Source organism: Antechinus flavipes, chromosome 3 (assembly GCF_016432865.1).
Source record: "Antechinus flavipes isolate AdamAnt ecotype Samford, QLD, Australia chromosome 3, AdamAnt_v2, whole genome shotgun sequence".
NCBI classification, from domain to species: Eukaryota; Metazoa; Chordata; class Mammalia; order Dasyuromorphia; family Dasyuridae; genus Antechinus; species Antechinus flavipes.
The window spans coordinates 444,718,755-444,740,123 of NC_067400.1; the positions used below are offsets into that span (position 1 = coordinate 444,718,755).

The 21,369-nt window shown below is 31.8% G+C and overlaps 1 protein-coding gene across 4 annotated transcripts in view; it reads left to right on the forward strand.

Moving 5' to 3' along the window:
* The window catches only part of NMI (N-myc and STAT interactor), a 41,805-nt gene extending 21,519 nt beyond the window's left edge, over nucleotides 1–20,286 (forward strand). For all 4 annotated transcript variants that reach the window (XM_051986448.1, XM_051986445.1, XM_051986446.1 and 1 more), the window contains exons 5-8: nucleotides 5,344–5,450; nucleotides 7,142–7,328; nucleotides 11,860–11,966; nucleotides 13,396–20,286. In XM_051986448.1, coding sequence (XP_051842408.1) covers nucleotides 5,344–5,450; nucleotides 7,142–7,328; nucleotides 11,860–11,966; nucleotides 13,396–13,611 — 617 coding nt within the window. In that variant the 3' untranslated portion in view covers nucleotides 13,612–20,286. The remainder of the gene's footprint in view (nucleotides 1–5,343; nucleotides 5,451–7,141; nucleotides 7,329–11,859; nucleotides 11,967–13,395) is intronic.
* The last annotated feature ends 1,083 nt before the right edge of the window (nucleotides 20,287–21,369 follow it).

The window sequence follows — 21,369 nt, forward strand, 5'->3', positions numbered from 1 at the left end:
ACTACTTTAAGTTCAAACAACCAAACATTGGCTCTGGACAGTCAGTAGTAACATAAAATGAAGAAAAATGATCTCTACCCAATTGCAACGAAAGACCAGATGTTTTACAAAACCATATTATTTCAAGAATCTGACTTCACTATATTTTCCCTTTTGTTACTCTTCTCCCCTAGAGAAAAACAAATTAGAAATCAATGTTCTATTGAACAGGACATTGAGATGTCAATGTTTCCTTTCATCTTGATCCTTGAAGCTGTAGTAAGGATATTTAGATGTTAGATTGCTATGAATTCTCCCTCACAAAGGGTTAATTTGCTTCCTTGAATTTTTAATATAAATTTGGCCCCTGGACCTAAGATATAGAATGGCTCAGGCATGAACTACAACTGGGCATTTTTTTTTTTTTTAGATAGCAGCTACTTATCTATAGTTCTAATAAATAGATTAATTTTGATAAGTTTATTGAATTAATCACTATTAATTTTTTTATTAATCCATTAAAAACTTATTTCTTCACTTAAAAACTGCCAAATCAGTAGCTTTGTTATTCAGCAAACTTATCTTTCCCAAAGCAACAGCCTGGAGCAGTGGATAGAACACTGGATCTGGGAGCTTAGCTCCACTCCTAGATTCTTCTTCAATATGTGATCTTGAGCAAGTCACTTAATATTTTCTCATTTATAAAATGGGGATAATAATAGTATCTACCACAGAATTTTTGTGAGAATCAAATAAAATGATATTTGCAAAGCATTTAGCACATTGCTTAGTTTGTAGTAGGCACTTACTAAATGCTTATTCCCTTTTCTTTCTCCCCTCAAAATGATTTAAAAGAAAATCCAGGTTTGATAGGGTAGAATGAGGAGGGAAAGCTAATTTAGCTATGTTTAAAAATACACTTACGTCAAACTAAATACAGTTGCATCTATTGCCTAAGTAGCCTAAGTTTACTTTTTTACTTAGTGGTGTTTGCAGACCAATTAGAAGCATTTTAAAATATAGAATATAATTATATCCTCCAACCTGGAGAATATCCTACGGACTTGTAATTTTGTCTCAGGTAAAGCAATGGTGGATAAGGACTAATGGAAAGCATAACTGAGGATATCAACCCTTTTTCTCCACACTCTGTAATGCAATGTGGCCAGGGTACATACATATTCCGGATCCTAGGACGCCTCAGTTTCCAATTGCCTACGATCTGTGGGGGAAACCTATGATGGCTGGTTCTCTTAAGAAACCCAAGTATAAGTCAGTGTCTTTGGGAATACAAGTTATTTCAGGGAGAGTGGTCTTCCCAACTGAGAATAACCTTGACCAAAATTACTGATAATCTAGAAGTGTGTGGAGGTAGTGAGAGGGAGAGGGAGAGGGAGAGGGGAAGTTTTTTACAGAAGTTAAAAGTAGAAAAAAAATCCCACCAAACTTGTTTGTAATCCAAACATTAAAGAAACCTATATATCAAAGAAACCTATTAATCCTTTAACATACCAGAAAAAAAAAAGATTATAAACAACTGTCCTTAGTAGGAAAGTTTCTTCTCTTTAGTAAAGGAGTCTTACAAAATTATTTTTTTTTAAAATAAAAGAGATTACACTTGCAGGATCGTATGTAATAATGCATTATCATGTATCATTGTATTAACTATCATCACAATAGCAGTGAAATCAATAATGACAGTTTAATCCACCACTTACATTTCATTTTTATTTTAGGTAGAAATAGATATATTATTAGTAGCAATTCAAATTATGAAATTGATTACAACAGTCAAAATAAGGCACTGGGTATTGAAAAAAAGGACCCTTCTCCATGTTCACACAGCTTATATATGTCAGAGATAGGACTTAAAACCCTGATTTTTTATTATTCCAAGCAAAGAAATCTAACCAATACACTACACTGTTCATCCCCTAAAAATTAGGAACGACAAGTAGAACAGCTCATGCCAGTTTAGTACCTTAGAGATAAAAATGGTTTGTTAAGTACACCTAGGAATGGCTCTGAGGAAGAAAACAGATTTAGGGAACTGGTCAACTTTACAACTGCTCCTCAATTAGTGCCAATGTAGAAAGCACCTTCCTCCCACCTATTCCCACCCATTCTAAAAGTTATTGTCTTTTTGATGCCTACAGGATCAAATATAATTTTCTCTTGTTTAAAGTCCTGTCTCTTTGATGCCTACAGAATCAAATATAATTTTCTCTTGTTTAAAGTCTTCCATAACCTAAACCCTTCCTAGGCTTGTTACACTTAGGCCCTCTCAGTATATGCTGTTATCATAATTCTTCACACAAGAACCTATATTTCCTGACTTCCTATAATTTTACTGGCTATTCTCTATGCCTGAACTTTCTTCCTCTTCCTCTCCCCTTTGTAGTCTTTCTGTTTTCCTTCATGTCTCATCTAAAATCCTTCCTTATGCAAAAAATCTTTCCCAGACTTCCTAAGCTTACTGCTTTCCTTTTAGAATTATCTTCATTTTTTCCTGTATATATCTTATTTGTATATAGTTGTATATATTTTCCCAATATATTATGAACTGCTTTAGCAGAAGCTATTTTTCCCTTGCTATGTATCCCCCTCATTTGGCATAGTATATGGAGCATAGTTAGGTGCTTATTAAATGTTTGTTGACTTGATGGTCATTAAGTAAATACCAAAAAAGGAATAGAGAGATAATAAAAGACAATTTCAATTTTACATGAAATTGGAAAGCTTTTGAATGAAAACTTGGATGAAAAACTTGGATGATAAAGAGAAATGATTGATTTGCATCAGATATGTTTGATAAAGCCTCAATAGCCAACGTAACAGTGGGACTACTTCTCTCTTACCTGGCAACCCCAGAATAGCTATCTTAATTTCAAGACCTTCTGTGGGTTTACATCTACTCCAATCCACAAATCACTATCTTCTACCAATGTAATTTAGCTTTTCTTCAACTCCCTAAAAGGCACAATTAGTTCTAAACAACACTTAATCATATCAAATGGCATAGCAAGAAGATTTTTCCATGGAACATTTTCCTCATAAATCTAGGGTACATTTGCTAAAAGACACTTACTATCAATGGAGATAGTGAGCAAACATAAGGATAACATATTCCAGGATACATGTGGAATGCCTATTTTCAAGGGACATGAAAGGCAACTCACAGCCAGGGCATATGTATTGAGGAGCAATGAACACTACAAATACTGCAAGACCATGGATCTCTTTTCACTGGGCATACTTTCTGCATGGGGTAACGTCTCTTGGATGTGTTCTTTCTTGAGGCTTATGGTGATTGCTAGGCAATTAGTCTCTGTTCCTTCTTGTTGGTTTTGTAGTAACTACTGTAAAACAGTCTCCACAAGTTATTGCTCCTTATTGTTAGCTTCTGGGATAATCTTTTTTTTAGATCATTCAAGACTTCACAGCTTTAGTCTACTGAAAATAGTTCTTGGAAACCTTCTTTGATAAAGGATAGATGACAACTCTTTAGTCATAGCCACTGCACCCAGACAGACTATCCCCAGGCTAAGTAAGTAAGTCTTTTCAACCTCTCTAAGTTGATCAAAGTTCTCTATTGTAAATAACTCCAATATAGGACTTCTTAAGATTCTTTTTGGTGTAGCATGCAAATGAAATTTGAACTAGAACTAAAAATAATGAAAGAAGCAAAGTAATTGTTTTTTAAGCCTTTTTATTGTACACATCTGTCAGGATCAAAGCCTGAGTATTTTGATGTGTTTTGGACAACAAAAATTCTCAGTCTTCCTACACCAAAATATATAAGGAATTAACACAATATATAAGATTGAGAATATGAAGTAAAAGAATAGGAAGTTCTTAAAAGATATGATGTTTGGAGGAGGGAATCATAGGTAATGAATGTAGAGTTTGAAGGGACTCTAGAGGTCTAGAATTCAATCCCTCAGATTTACAAATGAGAAAATTGAGGCCCATTAGAGTTGTGATTTGCTTGAGATTATGAAATAGAAATCATATACGAGATAGGATTTTTACCTGGGTCTTCTCTTGCTGACTTTAATTCCACTATTGTGTGGATGGGTTAGGAGATAAGGAGGAAAGAGAGGAAAAAGTATATTAAAAATCAATATAATATAAAAAATGAAAAATAAAACAAAAAAATTCTGAATATAAGTTTGTTCATGTTTCATCTTTAGTACTTTGGGACTTTGATAGACTTTCCTTCCAATAGTTCAGATCAAAACTCATGCTTTATTTATAATTCCTCATGAGTGTAAACCTTATATTTCATAAGAAGGATTTACATTGAATGCAATTTGTGAATTAAGTTTAAAGTTTTAAATGAAATAATTTAAAAGAATAATAAAAGTGTTATTAACCATAAATTTCCTCAGATCTCTCAACTAGAAAGAATTTCTATTTTGCCCAGTTAGTGGAAATAATGTTGCATTGTTGGAAACAGTAAAAACTTTGTGACAGCTTAGTAATGAACAGATGGGTGTTTTGAAGTCCTTCCAAACCTCTTAGTAAAAAACATAAGTAAGTAATTTTGAACTTGATGAGAATTTTCTAAGTGTGATCATTGCAAAAATATTTTAAAGGGAACTACATCCTAATCTAATGTTAATGTTTTATACTTAGGAAATTATGGCTTCACTGGGAAGAATGCAAATAATTAATAATCATATGAAAGAAAGTTCCAAATCACTAATAAGAGAAATGGAAATAAAAACAATCTTGAAGTTTCACTTCATATACAGTAAGTTAGCAAAGATGACAAAAGATGGGAATAGTGACTTTTGGACAAAATATGGAAAGATAGACAGGTACATTAATATATTGTCAGTGGAGTTGTGAATTAGTATATCCATTCTGGAAAGCATTTTAAATTAGGCAAATAAAGTGACTAAAATGTTCATACCTACCAGCCCAAAGATTTTGCTGCTAGGCCTGTACCCCAAATATATAATTGACAAAAAGAAAGGCTCTAAATACATAAAAATATTTATAACAACCCTTTTTACTCAAAGAACTACAAATAAGAAGAAAATCTATATGATCTAAAAAAAAGTCAATAAAAATCAATTTTAAAACAAAACAAAAAAAAAATCATAAGATTCAGGATGATACATTCAGAGTTAGAAGATTCTTGGGAGCCATCTTGTCCAGCCTCTTCATTTTATAGATGAAGAAAGTGAGGTAAATTGGCTTATCCCATGTTACACGGGTAAGTGGCAGAGAAGATGTGAATGTGGGTCCTCTGGCTTTGAATCCAAAGCATTCAGATTTTTTTTTTATATCAAAACCATATCCAAATTTTGAAATAAAGGAACTTAATGTTTTTTTTTTTTTCAAATTTCTTTTCAGTTGCACAGAACGTGATAAAAAGAGGAAAACATTTTGTGAAACTTGAGAATAAGGAGGTGCAGCTGATGGCCAAAGCTGTCCCACTAAAAACAGGTGTAAGTCTTCAGGTAAATGAATAACTAGTATTTTGAAGAAATCTGTGAATCCCAGAAATATTTCATTTTTAAAATAGTATTTTATTTTCCCAAATACATGTAAAGGTAGTTTTCAACATTCATGTTTGTAAAACTTTGTATTCCAAATTTTTCTCCCTCTCTGTAATAAATAAATATGTGTAATTCTTTTAAATATATTTCCATATTTGTCATGTTGTACAAGAAAAATCAGATCAAAAGGGAGAAAAAACCATAAGGAAAAAAAAAAACCCAACCAACAAATAACAACAACAAAAGGTGAAAATATTATGCTTCAATCTACATTCAGTCTCCATAGTTCTCTCTCTGGATGCAGATGGCATTTTCCATCCCAGGTCTATTGGAATTAACTTGCATTACCACATTGTTGAAAAGAGCTAAGTCTATCACATTTGATCATCATTTAGCCTTGTTGTTAATGTATACAATCTTCTCTTGGTTTTGCTTGTTTCACTCAGCATCAATCCAAAGAAGCATTTCTAGGCTTTTCTGAAATCAGCCAGCTCATCATTTCTTATAGAACAATAATATTCCATTACATTCATATACCATAACTTTTTCAGCCATTCTCCAAATGATGGGTTATTCAGTCAATTTCTAGTTCCAGGAATATTTCTTAGCTTCCACCATATGTAGGTGGAAATGTATAGATGCAAAGATAGGTGATTAAATAAATGAGGAGGTCTATTCTGATATTCCATTTATTTCTAAGATTCTCCAAAATATGACTATTATTTACTTAATCAAGAAGCTTCAGTATCTCTCAGGCTGTAGGAGAAAAAACAAATTCTTCTGCTTGACATTTAAAGTATTTCACTATCTATATTTTTGGGCTAATAGCACATTACTCACAAATGAATAACAAACAAATAAGCAAACAAACAAATGAACAAACAAATAAATTCTTTCTTCACATCAGTACTTTTGAACATCAGTCCTTTCCTCCAATCAGAACACCTCCTAGCAGCACAAAGCTTACCGATTTCCCTTCATTTAGCTGTTCGTGGCTGGCCAGTTGGGAACAGATTATCCTCTCTTCTTTCTCTGTTCTGTTTCAAGCTGTTCTGCTTGTTTCCTCTCTCTTCTCCCTTGGCTTCTTCTATTTTCTCTGTTTCTTTGGTCTCTGACTTGACTGCTGATTGACTCTCTTTCTCTCTCTCTCTCTCCCATTCTCTCTCTTTCTCCCTCTCCCCCCCTCTCTGTCCATCCCTTCCCCTTCCCCTTCCCCTTCCCTCTCCTCCTTCTCCTTCTCCTTCTCCTTCTCCTTCTCCTTCTCCTTCTCCTTCTCCTTCTCTCTCTCTCTTTTTTCTTTTTTACACAAATTATTCTGAATGACTGGAACACTACCTCACCTCTACCTCTCAGAAGCACTTTTTCAAGGATAAACTAAGGAGACACATCCTCTGTAGGACTTTTTTGATTCCCTAGCTGTCTTTCTCTTCTCTCTTATAATATTTCAAACTCCTCCCCCCATTGCTTTGTATTTATTTTGACTATATCCTTCATTTACTTATTTTAGTATGTATTAAATCTCTTTAATAAAATATAAATTGCTCTTTGAGGGAAAGGGCTGTTTCCTGTTTATTTCTGTGTTATCAGTACTTAGCACATAGCAGGCACCTAATGAATACATATTGATTTAATGAAATAATTTCCACCTCTAGGTTCACACAAAAATTTCTAAGAAAAAGATTGATGTTTCTGAAATACCTGATGAGTTACCTGAAGAACAGATGAGAGACAAATTAGCACTGAATTTCAGTAAATCTCAGTATGGTGGTGGAGAAGTAGAACATGTGGAGTATGACAAAAAATCCCAAACAGCTGTTATTACATTCCTTGAGAATGGAGGTATGTATGGTTAGAGTCATTTGGAAAGTTCATAATTGTTTTTTCTTTCAGAATACCTCAGTCTATGAAAAAAAATTCCTTTTATATCTTTAATTTAGCATTTATTAAGCTAAACATTGAAGCCAGCTTGGTATTATGTAGAGGTGATTTGTCTTGAAATCAGAGAGATCTTGGCCTCTAACACAGACTAGCAGTGACGCCAGATAGCTTTCAAAGGAAATAGTTTATGGAAGCTTGCTGATCTATACAAGTGTGTTTACTAACAAGCTTAGAAGTATAAATAGGTCAAAGATAAAATGTCTTTTGAAATTGCCTTCTTCATCATAGTAACAGAGATTTAAAATAATCACTCCATGATAAGCAGAGTGGTACAGTGGAAATTGTAATTGGATTTCAAGGATACAGATTGAAATCCTGGGTCTGCCACATACTTGCTGCTTGACCTTTAAAAATTGTTTTGTTCCTCATCTTTAAAATGAGAGGATTGAACTGCATGACTTTTAAGAGTCTCTTTTAGCCCTAGACATATGATTAAAGGTAATATAGGACAAAGACTGAATGTTTTTAATGGTGCTGTGTATCCAATGTACAAATCCATTAGGTTAATATCCAATCTGGACAATTTTTACTTTAACAGTTTAATCTGGACAATAGAAATTCTTTATTCAATCTCTATTCATGTATATAATTGGATTGAATTATTATAAATCTCACTTAGATTATCTATCAGTGTCCTTAGAGTTTGATATAATCACCCAAATGGCATCCATAAACCAGAGGATCCAGAGAATTTTACTACTTCTAGCAAATTTCTTTTTGATTTGGAATCTAAGCTCAACTTCCTCCATGACAGTTGCAAATGTATTTGTTGAACATGTCTTCCTGTTTTATGCCTTAATAAATAGCTCTCAACAAAATTATTTCTGTTGGTATATCTTTTAAAAATCTCATATGATTTCATCATGTGTGTAGGAGATATGTTGGGGAAAAATCTTCAAGGTATCATTTTGCTCTATGAAATTAAATGGTTTTTAATAGTGCATAGCAAGCACAATTGGATCTTTTATTCTTTATTCTTTTTTTTTTTTCATTTTGTGACTTAGTGTTACAGATATGCTTAAAATTTCTTTATAAGGTAGCTTATTCCTTTCTTATACCTTATTTCAATGATGTACTAAACATGTGTGTTATCATTGCTATATTGTTATTTGTTATCACTAATTGTAATCATATAATATTATCATAAGATTAACTGTATAAGAATTTTGTGTAAAGGAAAAAGCAGAAATATAGGTCAGTAGTTATTGATATTTTTTACTGATATTTTTGAGTTTAGTGTATTTTGAATCAATTATAGAATAATTTAGATAATTTAATTTTAGAGGTAGAAGGGAACTTAAAGATCATCAAGTGTAACCCCCTCATTTTATAGATTAGGAAACTGAGTGAAGCCCAGAGAGATTAAATTATTTACTTAAGGACACAAAGCTCCTTCTGCTTCTCCTTCTCCTTCTCCTTCTCCTTCTCCTTCTCCTTCTCCTTCTCCTCCTTCCTTCTCCGTCTCCTCCTCCTTTTCTCTCTCTCTCTCTCTCTCTCTCTCTCTCTCTCTCTCTCTCTCTCTCTTTCTCTTTTACACAAATTATTCTGAATGACTAGAACACTACCTCACCTCTACCTCTCAGAAGCACTTTTTCAAGGATAAACTAAGGAGACCCATCCTCTGTAGGACTTTTTTGATTCCCTAGCTGTCTTTCTCTTCTCCCTTATAATAGTCTGAAGTGGGTCTTCCTTACTTCAAATTGGAAACTCTACCATGACATTATTCTTGCTCATGATTTCCTCAAAACTGAGTTACTTTAGCATGAACTACCCTTTGACCTAGTCTAGTTGCTTTTGTCATTTTTATTCTCTTTTATGCCATCTCTATTTAATAATAAAGCACATTAGTGCCTATGATGTTGTCTAATTGTCATATTATCACTGCCATTGATGGGAAAAAAAAGAGTTGTTTATAGAAATAATAACATATCTTTTTATTTTATATCAACTTCTTATCCTCCCTTTTTCATTCTTAAATGTCCAGGGGTTGGGGTGGTGGTTATCTGTCTCGAATGAGTTTCTTGCTTAGCTGCTTATGAAACTATTTTTCCCTCCGATTCTTTTTGCTGATCCAATATCTTCCTCAATGACGCATTACAAATGAATCTATATTCTAAATTAGTATTGCCTTATATTTTCACTTGGCAAAGAAATATGTGTTTGCCAGCTTAAGCTCTTTTGGTGTTGACACCAAATTGACAACACCAATGAATAGTTCCTTAACAAATGGTGATGACATTGATTGCTGTTATTTTACATATTTTCCAGTTTTTTGACATCAAAAGTTTGCTTAAATGGTATGCCATACTTTCATTTTTCTTCTCTTAATTTATTATTGGTTTTTTTTTTTTGCTCTAACTAGCCAGTGATTTGATTGTATACAGAAAGATGTTTTGGAAATTACTTCCATAGAGGCAGCCTATTATTTTCTGCTTGTGAGAATAATACGTTTATTTCTTTGTTGTGTGATGTTGTGATGTTACTTAGTGCTCCTGATTAGTCTTATAAAGAATATATTTAGAATCTACGTGAGATTTCTGGGAAGCCTATATTTTTGGAGGTAGTCATCCATTTTACTTAGGTTATCAAATTTATTGGCATAAAGTTGGGCAAAGTAACCCCTTATTATTTCTTTAATTTTTTCTTCATTGGTGGAAAGTTCTACCTTTTCATTTTTAAGACTACTAATTTGATTTCCCTCTCTCCTTTTTCTAGTCAGATTTACCAAAGGTTTATCAATTTTATTGTTTTTTTCATAAAACCAACTCTTAGTTTTATTTATTAGTTCAATAGTTTTTTTACTTTCTATATTATTAATTTCTCCTTTTAATTTTAAAATTTCAAGTTTAGTAATTGATTGGGGGTTTTTAATTTGGTCTATTTCTAGCTTTTTAAGTTGCAGGCCCAATCTACGTGAGATTTCTTAACAATCTATAAGATTTTGGCTTTTCCAATTTCTCTCATCAGAACCATTTTTTAAAATTCATTTTTGTCTAACTTTTGTCAAATTTTGAATATCAAACTATATTTTGATTTAATTTGAAAATCTTGTTGAATTTTTGGGTGAATTACTTCCCTAAACTCCTCTGTAGGAAGTATTGGCCTATAGACTAGCATTATCTTGAAGTGGTCTTTTTTCAACTTTTTTTTTTTTTTTATTACTACTGAAATGTGATATGGCTAGGTGTCTCATGAAATCATGAGTTTATCATTCATAGACACAAGATAAGTCATCCACCTCTCTTTTTGCCTTTCCAAGAAAAACTTGTAAGCCATCCTTTAATTTATAGTAAAAATGTTAAGTATGATATAAAGTTTAAAGATAATTTCAAAGCTTTGTTTAGCATGCTCTCCTCTCTTTATTGACCATTCTGAGGTTCTCTGAAAAAGCAAAAGGTAGGAGAGAGAAGAGAGAGATGAAACAGTTTTCTCTGTTTACCTTATGTTGCCAAGAAATTCTTCAAGAAACCAATGTCAACTTTTAGGCTCATTTATACAAGATGTTGTTGAAGACTTTTTACTTAGTAGCTTGTTGATTTGAATTGGGTTACCAATTTTTTGAAATCTCCATGATAATATCTTTTTTTTCCTCATTTATCTCCATTGAAACAAGTACTTTATTATTTTTTGAAATTTATTTTATTTTCTATTATTATGAACTTAGAAAACCAACAAATGTGGTTTTTCCACAATGTGAAATTTCCTATTTAAGGAATAAAAAAATAAAAGAATTACATATGCTATTATCAATATCTATTCCTGTTTTTTCAAGTAAATATTAAACTTAACATGATAAGAGGCATGCTACTTACTTTTTGACATGATATTGGTAGACTCAGGGTTCAAATTGAGAAATAAAGTTTTTGGATCTGGCCAATGAAGATATTGTTTGGCATGGCTATGCATATTTATCATAAAGGTTTTGTTTTCTTTCTTTTTTTCCTAATGGAAATTATAGGAGAAAGAGAAAATTGATTTGTGTTCATTTAAAAATAATCTAATTAACAAAATTTAATATGGTAATACCAATACTGCATTGCTTGTGTTTGCTTCTTAGCTTCTTTCTGTTGTCTTCTATGTTATCTTTCTAAGTTCTTTCATTAATGTTCTATTCTTTCTTTTTTCCCTGTTTTTGTATCACTTGATTATTCTTCCTTTGTCCTCTCTTGCCCTTTCTCTCAAAAATAAAAGCCTTTCTCTGTAACAAATAAGTATAGTCAAGCAAAATAAATTTATGCATTGATCATGCCTGGAAATATACATTTGCTTCTGAACCTCACTTCTAAGACAACTGCCAGGTACTTCAAAATATTAATAAACTTCTAAAGTTTCAACTAGCAGTAATATTCTGAATAATTTCTTTAGAATAAGTTTAATCTTTTTGTGTTAATTCTCATCTAATAAAGAAAAACCTTTTAAAATTATTTTCTAGTTGCCGATTCTATTCTCAAACACAAGAAATATCCTCTTTTTACAAATACCAACCGCCATCAAGTTGTTGTTTCCCCACATATGGAAAAACACATAGACAAGCTCCAGGTAAAGAAATCTTAAAAAAAAAAAAGCAAAAAAAAAACTCATTTTATGTAATCAGGTAGTACATTATAAAACTTAGCAGTGATAAATAGCTCTTTCTGGTTGGTTTTTGATATTTTGTTAAAACAAAATTAAGTTCTTTTGAATTAATTTTAAGTTTTTCAATCATTCATCTCATTAATCCCCTTATTAGGTAACAAATTAAGGCTTATTTTTCTTTCCTGAATTATTCAAAAAATTATACCAGTCTTCACTTAAATGAATGGACTTTGATTACATTTGTTATTTTCACTAAGTGTTGTGAACTTGGACAAATCATGCAGCCCCAATATTAGTTTTTTTCATCTTTAAAATGGGGGATTATAATAGTCTCCCCATTTATCTCACAGTGAAGCTCAAATGTGATTATGGACAAAAAAATATTTCATAACAATGAAGTGGTTAAGTTGTGATTGTTATAATGATGATGTCACTTTTTTCACATATTATACTATAGATAGGACTTAGAAATCATCTTTCTACTAGCTATTTTTGATCAAGATTTACCTTAAAGCATGACCTTTACTAGAATGATAGTAAATTTCTTTTAAGTTCAGATATACAATTTTATTTATGTCATCTATATAAATGAAATGTGACATATTAAGAGATATACTGACTGAGCCCTTAATTCCATTGATATAGAGAACTCTTGTTTGAGGGAACACCCTCCATTGATGTAAATTGGCATCTTGTTTCCAAAAGAGAGTCTTACAGAATTTCATGGAGTCTTAAGTGGTTGAAATTTGTCAAAGGTCACATAGCTAGGAAGTGTTGGAGGCAGAATATGAACCCATGTCTTCCAGTGTGATAGACCATTTCCCTCTTTCCATTCTGACATGCTATTCTCTTTATGTTGCTATTTTGGGGAAATTATCTCTGTATTAAGTATTAGAAACTATAATTAAGATATTTTCTGAACATACTTTTCAGTGCATAGTGGCTACTCATCAAAGACTTATTATAAGGCTATTTGATGCAAAAACCCGTGGAAAGGGCAAAAATAGGCAAAAATTTCATTATCATTTTGTTCCCAGATAATTTTGGGATAATTCAATAATACCCATGTGTTTTTACACAATTGCATCAAGTTATAAAAATTAAAAAGAAAAGAATGTTATCTCATTAGGAACTGCTCTTTTTTCTTTTTTTTAAATTCAAGCCCATTCAGTCAAGGTCTTCTTAAAAGAGTTTGATCATAGACATCTGATCTCCTAATAAAAGAGAAAGTGAACCATCATTTTTATAGAGCGCATGATTCAAAGTGAACTATGGTAGAAAAACTGGAAATCAAATCCAATTTAATTGCAGAAGTACCTTTTTCTTGCAAATCTGTATGGACTATTAAAAAAGCATATAGTAATACCTCATAGTGTTTTGCTTTTTCCCCTAGGTATTCTCAGGAATTTCTAAGAGGACTGTCCTTCTGATTGGACTTCAAAATATTCAAGAAGATGAAGACAGTGTAGAAGATGACATTGTTATTCATTTTCAGAAAGGGTCAAATGGAGGAGGGGACATAGAAGTAGCTAAATGTGCTCTCAAACAACCTCAAATAGTTTATTTTGAAGCTGATCTAGATCGGGGGAGCCTAATCTGGGAACTATGAGCTTATTAAATTTTTTTTGATAATTATATTTCAATATAATTAATTTCTTTGTTAATCCTATGCATTTAACATTGTTCTGAGGAGTCCATAGACTTTACTAGACTGACAAAGGGGTCTTGTAATCCCCATATACAAAAATGATTATGAATCACTGATTCTTAAAAAAGTCACAAGATATTACTGCTACTGGACACAAATTTAGATTGTGCTATAAATGCTTACATTGCTTTGAAATCCCTTTCTGAAAAATGTCAAAAATAACTTTTTTACTTTGTAGTTTCTACTTGCTCTTAAAATAAAAAAAAAAGTATTCCTTTAATTAAAAAAAAATTCTAACTTGGTTCCAAAGGTGTTGAATACTTCATATCAGATTAGTGTAATGCCAAAAGCATAATTGCAGAGTATGGAAAATGAAGCATAGAATTTACTCCCTATCAGAGACGTTATAGGCTCAAAATTCAGAATAAGACATACATTTTTGGACATGGCAAATTTGAGAATTTGTTTTGCTTTACTGTAAGAGTTGATTGCATGTTTGCTCTGAGGTTTCCTTTCTCTCTCTCTCTTTTTCCTCCTCAGATGGGGAAGAAGCAGTTTGGAGGGAAGAAAAACTAAAAGCTTGTTATTTGAAAAAGATTAAATTGATTTTTAAAAGATGCTGAATAAAAGTTCTTCATTAAAATGTCACTCAAAATGACTGAATATTGCTAGGCATGTGGGAATATACCTGATAATGAATAATCTGGGAAGGGGAGAGCTAAATGACTCTTTGAAGGGGATGGTTTAGAAAGAAATGAGATGGTGACTTTATTATTCAACTATTTTAAAATGTTAATTCAAAACAATTTTTACTTATTGTGATTTTATTTTTCTAGCTTCCAAATGTTACTTTATGAGAGACATGTCAGAGCACATGGGGGTTGGTCTTTTTTCTAAGATAAAAAACATTTGATATTAATGTTTAATTTGAAACTATTCAAGCAGACCTGTGCCTAAAATGCAGAATACTTTATTAACATTGTTCTTAAATAGTCAAATGGCATATGATTCAGATTCTGATGTCTAATGGGAAACCAGGCCAGACTTCTACTCCAAAGATTTCCATAGCTAACTAAATAGAGATGAAGAACTTTTTAAACCTTCTGAGGAAGTTTTTATTTTTTGGAACAGATGAATTAGCCTTGCTGATTTCCAAATCGGCTCATGAAATTTGTTTGAGAAAAAACAAAGTTTTTCACATGAGGCTATTTATGTATTGGTAGCTACCATCTGTATTGAACATAAATTTTTGTTAACATTTTCTTAGCATTGATTGGCCAGCCTATTACCTGAGACTAGTGGCCTGGTTCATGAGCAGAAGTATTATTGTGCCAGTCACGCTGGGAATTTCACAATCCTGTGGTTCATTTTCCAGGGACTCCCAAAGTTATGGGATGGGAATGCTTTAACCTTAAATGCCTTCAGTCTGAACTGCAAAGGCATTAATAGGTTGTGACAGGGCAGAAACTCAGATCAAACATCATACCTCTCCTCCAGAAATAACATAAATAAAGTCTAAAGTCATGAAGTAGGCTGGAAAAATAAGCAAGCCAAAAAAAAAAAAAAAAGAATCTCATAATAAAGAGTTATTCTGGTGACAAAAATGTTCAAGACTGAAACCCAGAGAAAGAAATTGACTCAAAAACATCTATAAACAAAGTTTCAGTAGAAAATGCAGTATGGATACAAGTCAAATAAGAATCCCTAGAAGAATTCAAGTAAAAGTTGTTTTTTTTTTTTTTTTTTTTTTAATTTAGAAAGACTAAAAGTGATATAAAAATCAAATGAGAGTGGTAGAGGAAAAAAGCTAGTGAAGAAATACATTAAAAGATAATTTACAGTTTAAAACTAGAGATTCAAAAGCTTACCAAAGAAAACCAGTTTTTGAAAATTAGAATTGATGAAATATATACTAATGACTTCCACAAGATATCAAAGAGTTACAAAACAAAGCTTAAAAAATTGCTTTTTAGAAAAAAAAACTGATTTGGAAACAAACTGAGGTGATATTATTTTAGTCATTGGATGCCCTGAAAGCTATGAACCAAACATATTTTAAGAAATCATTAAAGAAAAAACTGCACAGAAATCTTTGAAACCTAGGGCAAATGGAAAGAATCCAATAGCCCCTTCCTGAAGGACACCTGAAAATAAAAACTTCATGGAATGTTATAGTTTAAATCCAAACCTTTAGAACTCTAGCATCATCAGAGGCTCATAGACTTAGAATCTGGGAGTGATGGTTATGTTTTGACGATTTCAAAAGAAGAATAGAAAGGATGGGAAAGGGCAACACACTGGGAAGGGTGAGGAGAGGATGAATGAAGGAAATTATCTCATTTAAATGGAATGTACAAGCATAAGTACATTAACATAGCATTAAGTACATAAACGAGGAAGGGACTGCAGGGGGAAGCAAGTGAAACTCGAACCTCATTCTCATTTGATTTAGTTAAAGAAGGGAAGAATCCATCTACATGGTTTTGGGTACAAAAATACATCTTATTCAACTAGGAAAAAAGAGGGAAAGGGGAGGGAGAATAAAAGAAAGGGTTGCTCATAGTCAGAAGCACATCCTTAAAAGAGGGGATAAGAAGAAAGAAAAATAAGGAATAAAATAAGATGATGGAGGGACCCCCCCCAAATAGTGATCATAACTATGTGAATAGGATGAACTTATATAAAGAATGAAAAGTATCTAGGAGATCAGAAACAAGAACTCAACAATAGGTTATTTATAAGAAATACATTTGAAGCAAAAAGGTACATAGTTAAAAGAAGGGGTTGGAAAAGAAACTATTATGGTCAGTGGGAAAAAAAAAAAACCAGAAAATAAGGAGGAGCAATTGTGATCTTGAACAAAGTGATAAAAACAAACTAATTGGGCAAATAGAGAAATTATATTTTGCTAAAAGATATCATAGACAATAAAATATCAATTATAAATAAATATGATGTAGCACACCAAATGAATGGCATGAGATATAAATTCTTAAAGAAAATATTAAATAAGTTATAGGGAGACATAGTAAAACTGCTTATCTATAATATTTCTTCTTTCTTTCTTTTTTTTTTTTTTTTGCTGAGGCAATTGAGGTTAAGTGACTTGCCCAGAATCACACAGCTAGGAAGTGTTAAGCATCTGAGACCAGATTTGAACTCAGGTCCTCCTGAATTCAGGACTGGTGCTCTATCTACTATACCACCTAGGTGCCCCTGCTTATCTATAATAAAAGTATAATAATGAAAGACCTCAATTAACTCCTTTCAAACTAGATAAATCTAACCAAAAAAATAGAAAAGTTAGATATGATAGACCGGTATTGGATATTGAATTGGAATAGGAAAGAATACATACATCTTCAATTGTGATGGCATCTTCAAAAAAATTATGTATTAGGGTATAAAAAACCCTCATAAATATAGCAATGCAGAAATATTAAATGTATCATTTACTGACTACAATATAGTAATATCATATTTACTAAGGAGACTTTAATATCATAGAAGATAGAATACCAAGGAAAAAAAAATGAAGACATAAATAAACTCCCAAAAGGAGAGGGGAAAAGCCCAAGTAGATTGATTTGTAAGTGAACCCTATCAAACATTTGAAGAACAATTAATTCCAATACTAAACTGTTTGAAAAATAGGTAAAGAAGAGTTGCTACCAAATTCTTTCTATGAACAAATGTAGTCTTACTACTCAAACATTTGTTTCTAAATAAAGAAAACTTTAGATATCTCTAATGAATATTGATGTAAAAATTTTGAATAAATTATCATTAAGGTGAATACAACAATTTGTCACACAGAGGCAAATGAGCATAGTAATCTAGTGTTTGATAAACCCTAAGGTCCCAGCTACTGGGGAAAGAGCTCACTATTTGACAAAAACCATGGAAAATATTGGGAAATGGCAGAAACTAGGCACAAACTATCAACTCATGCTTTCTACTAAGATAAATTCTAAAAAAGTCTATGATTTAGGCATAAAAAATGACATTATAAGCAAATCAGAGGAGCATGGAAGAAATTATCAGTCAGATCTATGACTAGTGTAAAAGTTCATGACCAAACATGAAGATAAAGAGGTGAAATAGACATTTTTAATTCTATAAAATTAAAAGGTTTTTTTGTACAGACAAAACCAGTGTGTCTAAAATTAGATGGGAATTAGGAAATTTGGGGGGAAATCTTTGCAGCAAGTTTCTCTGATAAAGATCTTAGTTATAAATTATATACGGAACTAAGTCACATTTATAAGAATAAGACATTCCACCACTGATAAATGGCCAAAGGTTATGAATAGGCAATTATTAGAGGAAAAAACCCAAAGTATAAGTAGCCACATCGGAGGAAAAGGCTCTAAATCACTAATGATTAGAGAAATGCAAAATAAAAAAATTCTGAGGAATCACTTAATATCCATTAGAGGGAAAAAGTTTAGAAAAAGGAAAGTGACAAATGCTGGTGGGGTTATCAGAAAACATACTTCAATACACTATAATTGGAGCTGTGAATTTGTCCAGAAATTCTGGGAAGCAGTTTCAAAGTATGCCCCTAAAACTATTAAATTCTGCACATTGTTGACCCAGCAATACATCTACTATATCCTTAGCTCAAAAAGATTAACAAATAAAGGACCCACAAAAATATTTAAAGCAGTTCTTTTTATGATAGTAAAGAACTGAAAACTGAGGAGCTGCCCATCAATATATATGGCTAAACAAGTTATGGTAAATGCAAGTGATGAAATACTATTGTGAAATAAGAAATGATGAAAGGGATGGTTGCAGAAATGGGTAGTAAGTAAGACTTGTGTGAACTGATGCAAAATAAAGTGAGAGAGCCAGGAGAACAATTTATACAATAATTACAATGCAAGTATAGTCATTTCTGAATTTTCAAGTTGGGAAAAGTTATAGGAATCTTAAAATGAAGAACATATAGAACATAAAAATATCTTTGCCCCAGGAAAAGCCCACATTTATCATTTTTCCACTAGAATAATGATACACGCAAACTCTTAGAATAAATTGACAAAATCTTAAATGATCCTTTAATCTACGATGTATTTCTGATTGTATGAATTTATGTTACCACAATGGGAATGTATATTCATATTTTTTTTTCTGAGTCTGTTTTGATAGACTATTCAATAAAGGGGTGCTCCATCCTTAAGAACTAACTGTAGTTTAAAATTTTTGAATTTTCTAGTAACATCAGAAGTTGGAGAAAGATAAAAAAAAATTGGAAGTTTCCTCATCTAAAGCCTTGTCTGGTAATTTTAGGAACTAGGTATGCAAATAGCCTAAATTTTCTTTTCTCCAATTTGGAAAGGAGGCTTGTTTACATTGTCTCAAGCAAGCTCCTGCCTTTCTGTAGAATAAGGTAAATACTTTTGAATGAAAAAAAAATCATAATTTCATTTAAGAATTTTGTTTACATGAATATGATGGATTTCTCTGAATGATTTGACAGAATCCAATTGTCTGGTAATTAGAGCGAAATCATCAAAAGTAATAAGATTATACCATGCATTTGCAAGTTCACAAAAAAGAAACCAAATTTATAGGACAAAAAGAGGTATAGGTTTAAGAAATTAAAAGGTTTAATAACAGAGAGAAATATTGACTCAATATGAAGACAAATGCAATCTATGATTTGCAATGATCAATTTGGTATTAGTCAATAGCTAATTTGGTAATTAGTCAATAGGAGGGAACATTAGGGAAACAAAAGTTTTTTTTTAAATTAGATAGTTTATATGGTTATACTGTAAACATGAAGCTTAATTAAAAAGTAACATAAAAGTACTCTTAAAAGTAAAGAATTCTAAAATAAAACTGCATGAGTGAGTTCAATTTTTGGCTTCCCCTCAGAAGGAAAATAGAACTAGTGACTCTTCACTTAATCAGGAACTATATAAGGCCTTCTTTGTTGCCAGTGATCAGTATTTCCAGCATGGGTCAACTTAGAAAAAATGACAGAGAAAAATAAAATCCTAGTATTGTAGAAAGTTTAAGGAAGTTTTAGATATCATGAGGAGACATTAACATGCTTCCTAAACTATGAACTCTATCTAAAGAAATGCTTAGGGAGTTAACAGTTACTTTTAATGTTTCTCATTGTTTATAAGTATGATTTCACAATTTCTAATATTTTCATGGATGTGGAAAAATAGCTGAAATTTCATAGCAATTAAAATTTTTGATTTACATTGGGCTTGATAGATTAATTGAAAAAAATTATAATTCACAGCATAGTTGATCTGTGTTCTGAATAGTAACTTCTGGCGCCATATTTTGTGGTTGAAAATTTAAAAAATGATAATTACTGTTTACTATACAAGTACAGAATGTCAGAATTGGTAAATACATTTTCTGCATTGTTAATTTAGAGATGTATTCTACTAGGTTAATGTCCTTTGGCTGGCAATCAGTTTTGTTTGTATTTTGTGTTTGAAGTATATGATATCCATGAGATTATTTTATATTAGTACTGAGTTTATAACTTTTCCACATTATCATCTTGGAAATCATTGTTTGAAAGTTCTGTTGAATTTGGAATGATATCTAGTATCACTCTATTTTTTACTTTTTAATAAAATTTTTGCAATTGAGAAAAATGAATTCTTTTGCTCTTTCATCTCCCTTTCATCATTAGGAAACAAAAGACATATAAAACACTCCTATAAACTCTTAAAATCAAGTAACAAAAAAATTCTCACATTGGCCATGTCCAAAAGTATTTGCCTCAGTCTTCACCTTGAATCTATTACCTTCCTGTCAGGAGCTGGATTGAATGTTTTCATGTTTTATCATGAATCTTTTGGAATTATTGTTGATCACTGAGTCTTGTTGAGTAATTATATTATTGTTAATTACTGAATCAATGTTGCTCTTATTGAATCAATTGTTCTCCGGGTTCTATTTATTCCACCCTGAATCAGTTCGATTTTTTCAGGTTTGTCTTTTAAATTTTTTAACTTAAATTACTTTTGAAGATTGCATCTCCTTTTCTTTTCCTAACTGGAGGGCTACTGAAGCATCTTATAGCAAGCACTCTGCAAGTCAGGAGGGACTCTGATCCATTTTCTTTCTTAGCAGGGCTGGTACTTATGGGGTCGGTTGGGGGTGGAGATATTACCACATTAAATACAAACTTTTTTCAGATACCCCCAAAGCTTTTCTCACAGCAGCTCAGAACCCCTAAGCTCCAGATTTTTTTAGCTTTATTTAGCCTTTTCAGTATAACTGAGACCAGGGGTTGGCAAACTATACAATCTGTGGTCTATTGCCCATTTTTGTTTTTGTTCTTAAAGGCCCCAAAGTTAAGCATGATTTTTTTTTAAAAATAAAATTAATTTTTAATTTTTTTAATTTTAAAATTTTAAAAATAAAGCTTAATGGAAACACAGTCATACTCAGTCATTAACATTTTGTCTTTGACTATTTTCAAGTCAAAAAAGCAGAGTTGAGTAGTTATGTTAGGGAACAAGGAGTGCTCCCTTACCTTGGCACTGCTGTTTATAACAATCCAAAATTATTGTGATGCAATTATAATTCATTAAGACTTGGTGTGCTAATACAGACTGCTGTGCTATGATTTTTTTTTTATTACTAGAACATATCCATAATACCAAAACAAGGCAAAAAATAATTTTATTACGACTTTTTGACAAGGTGAGATTGAAATATTTTTGGATGAGAACC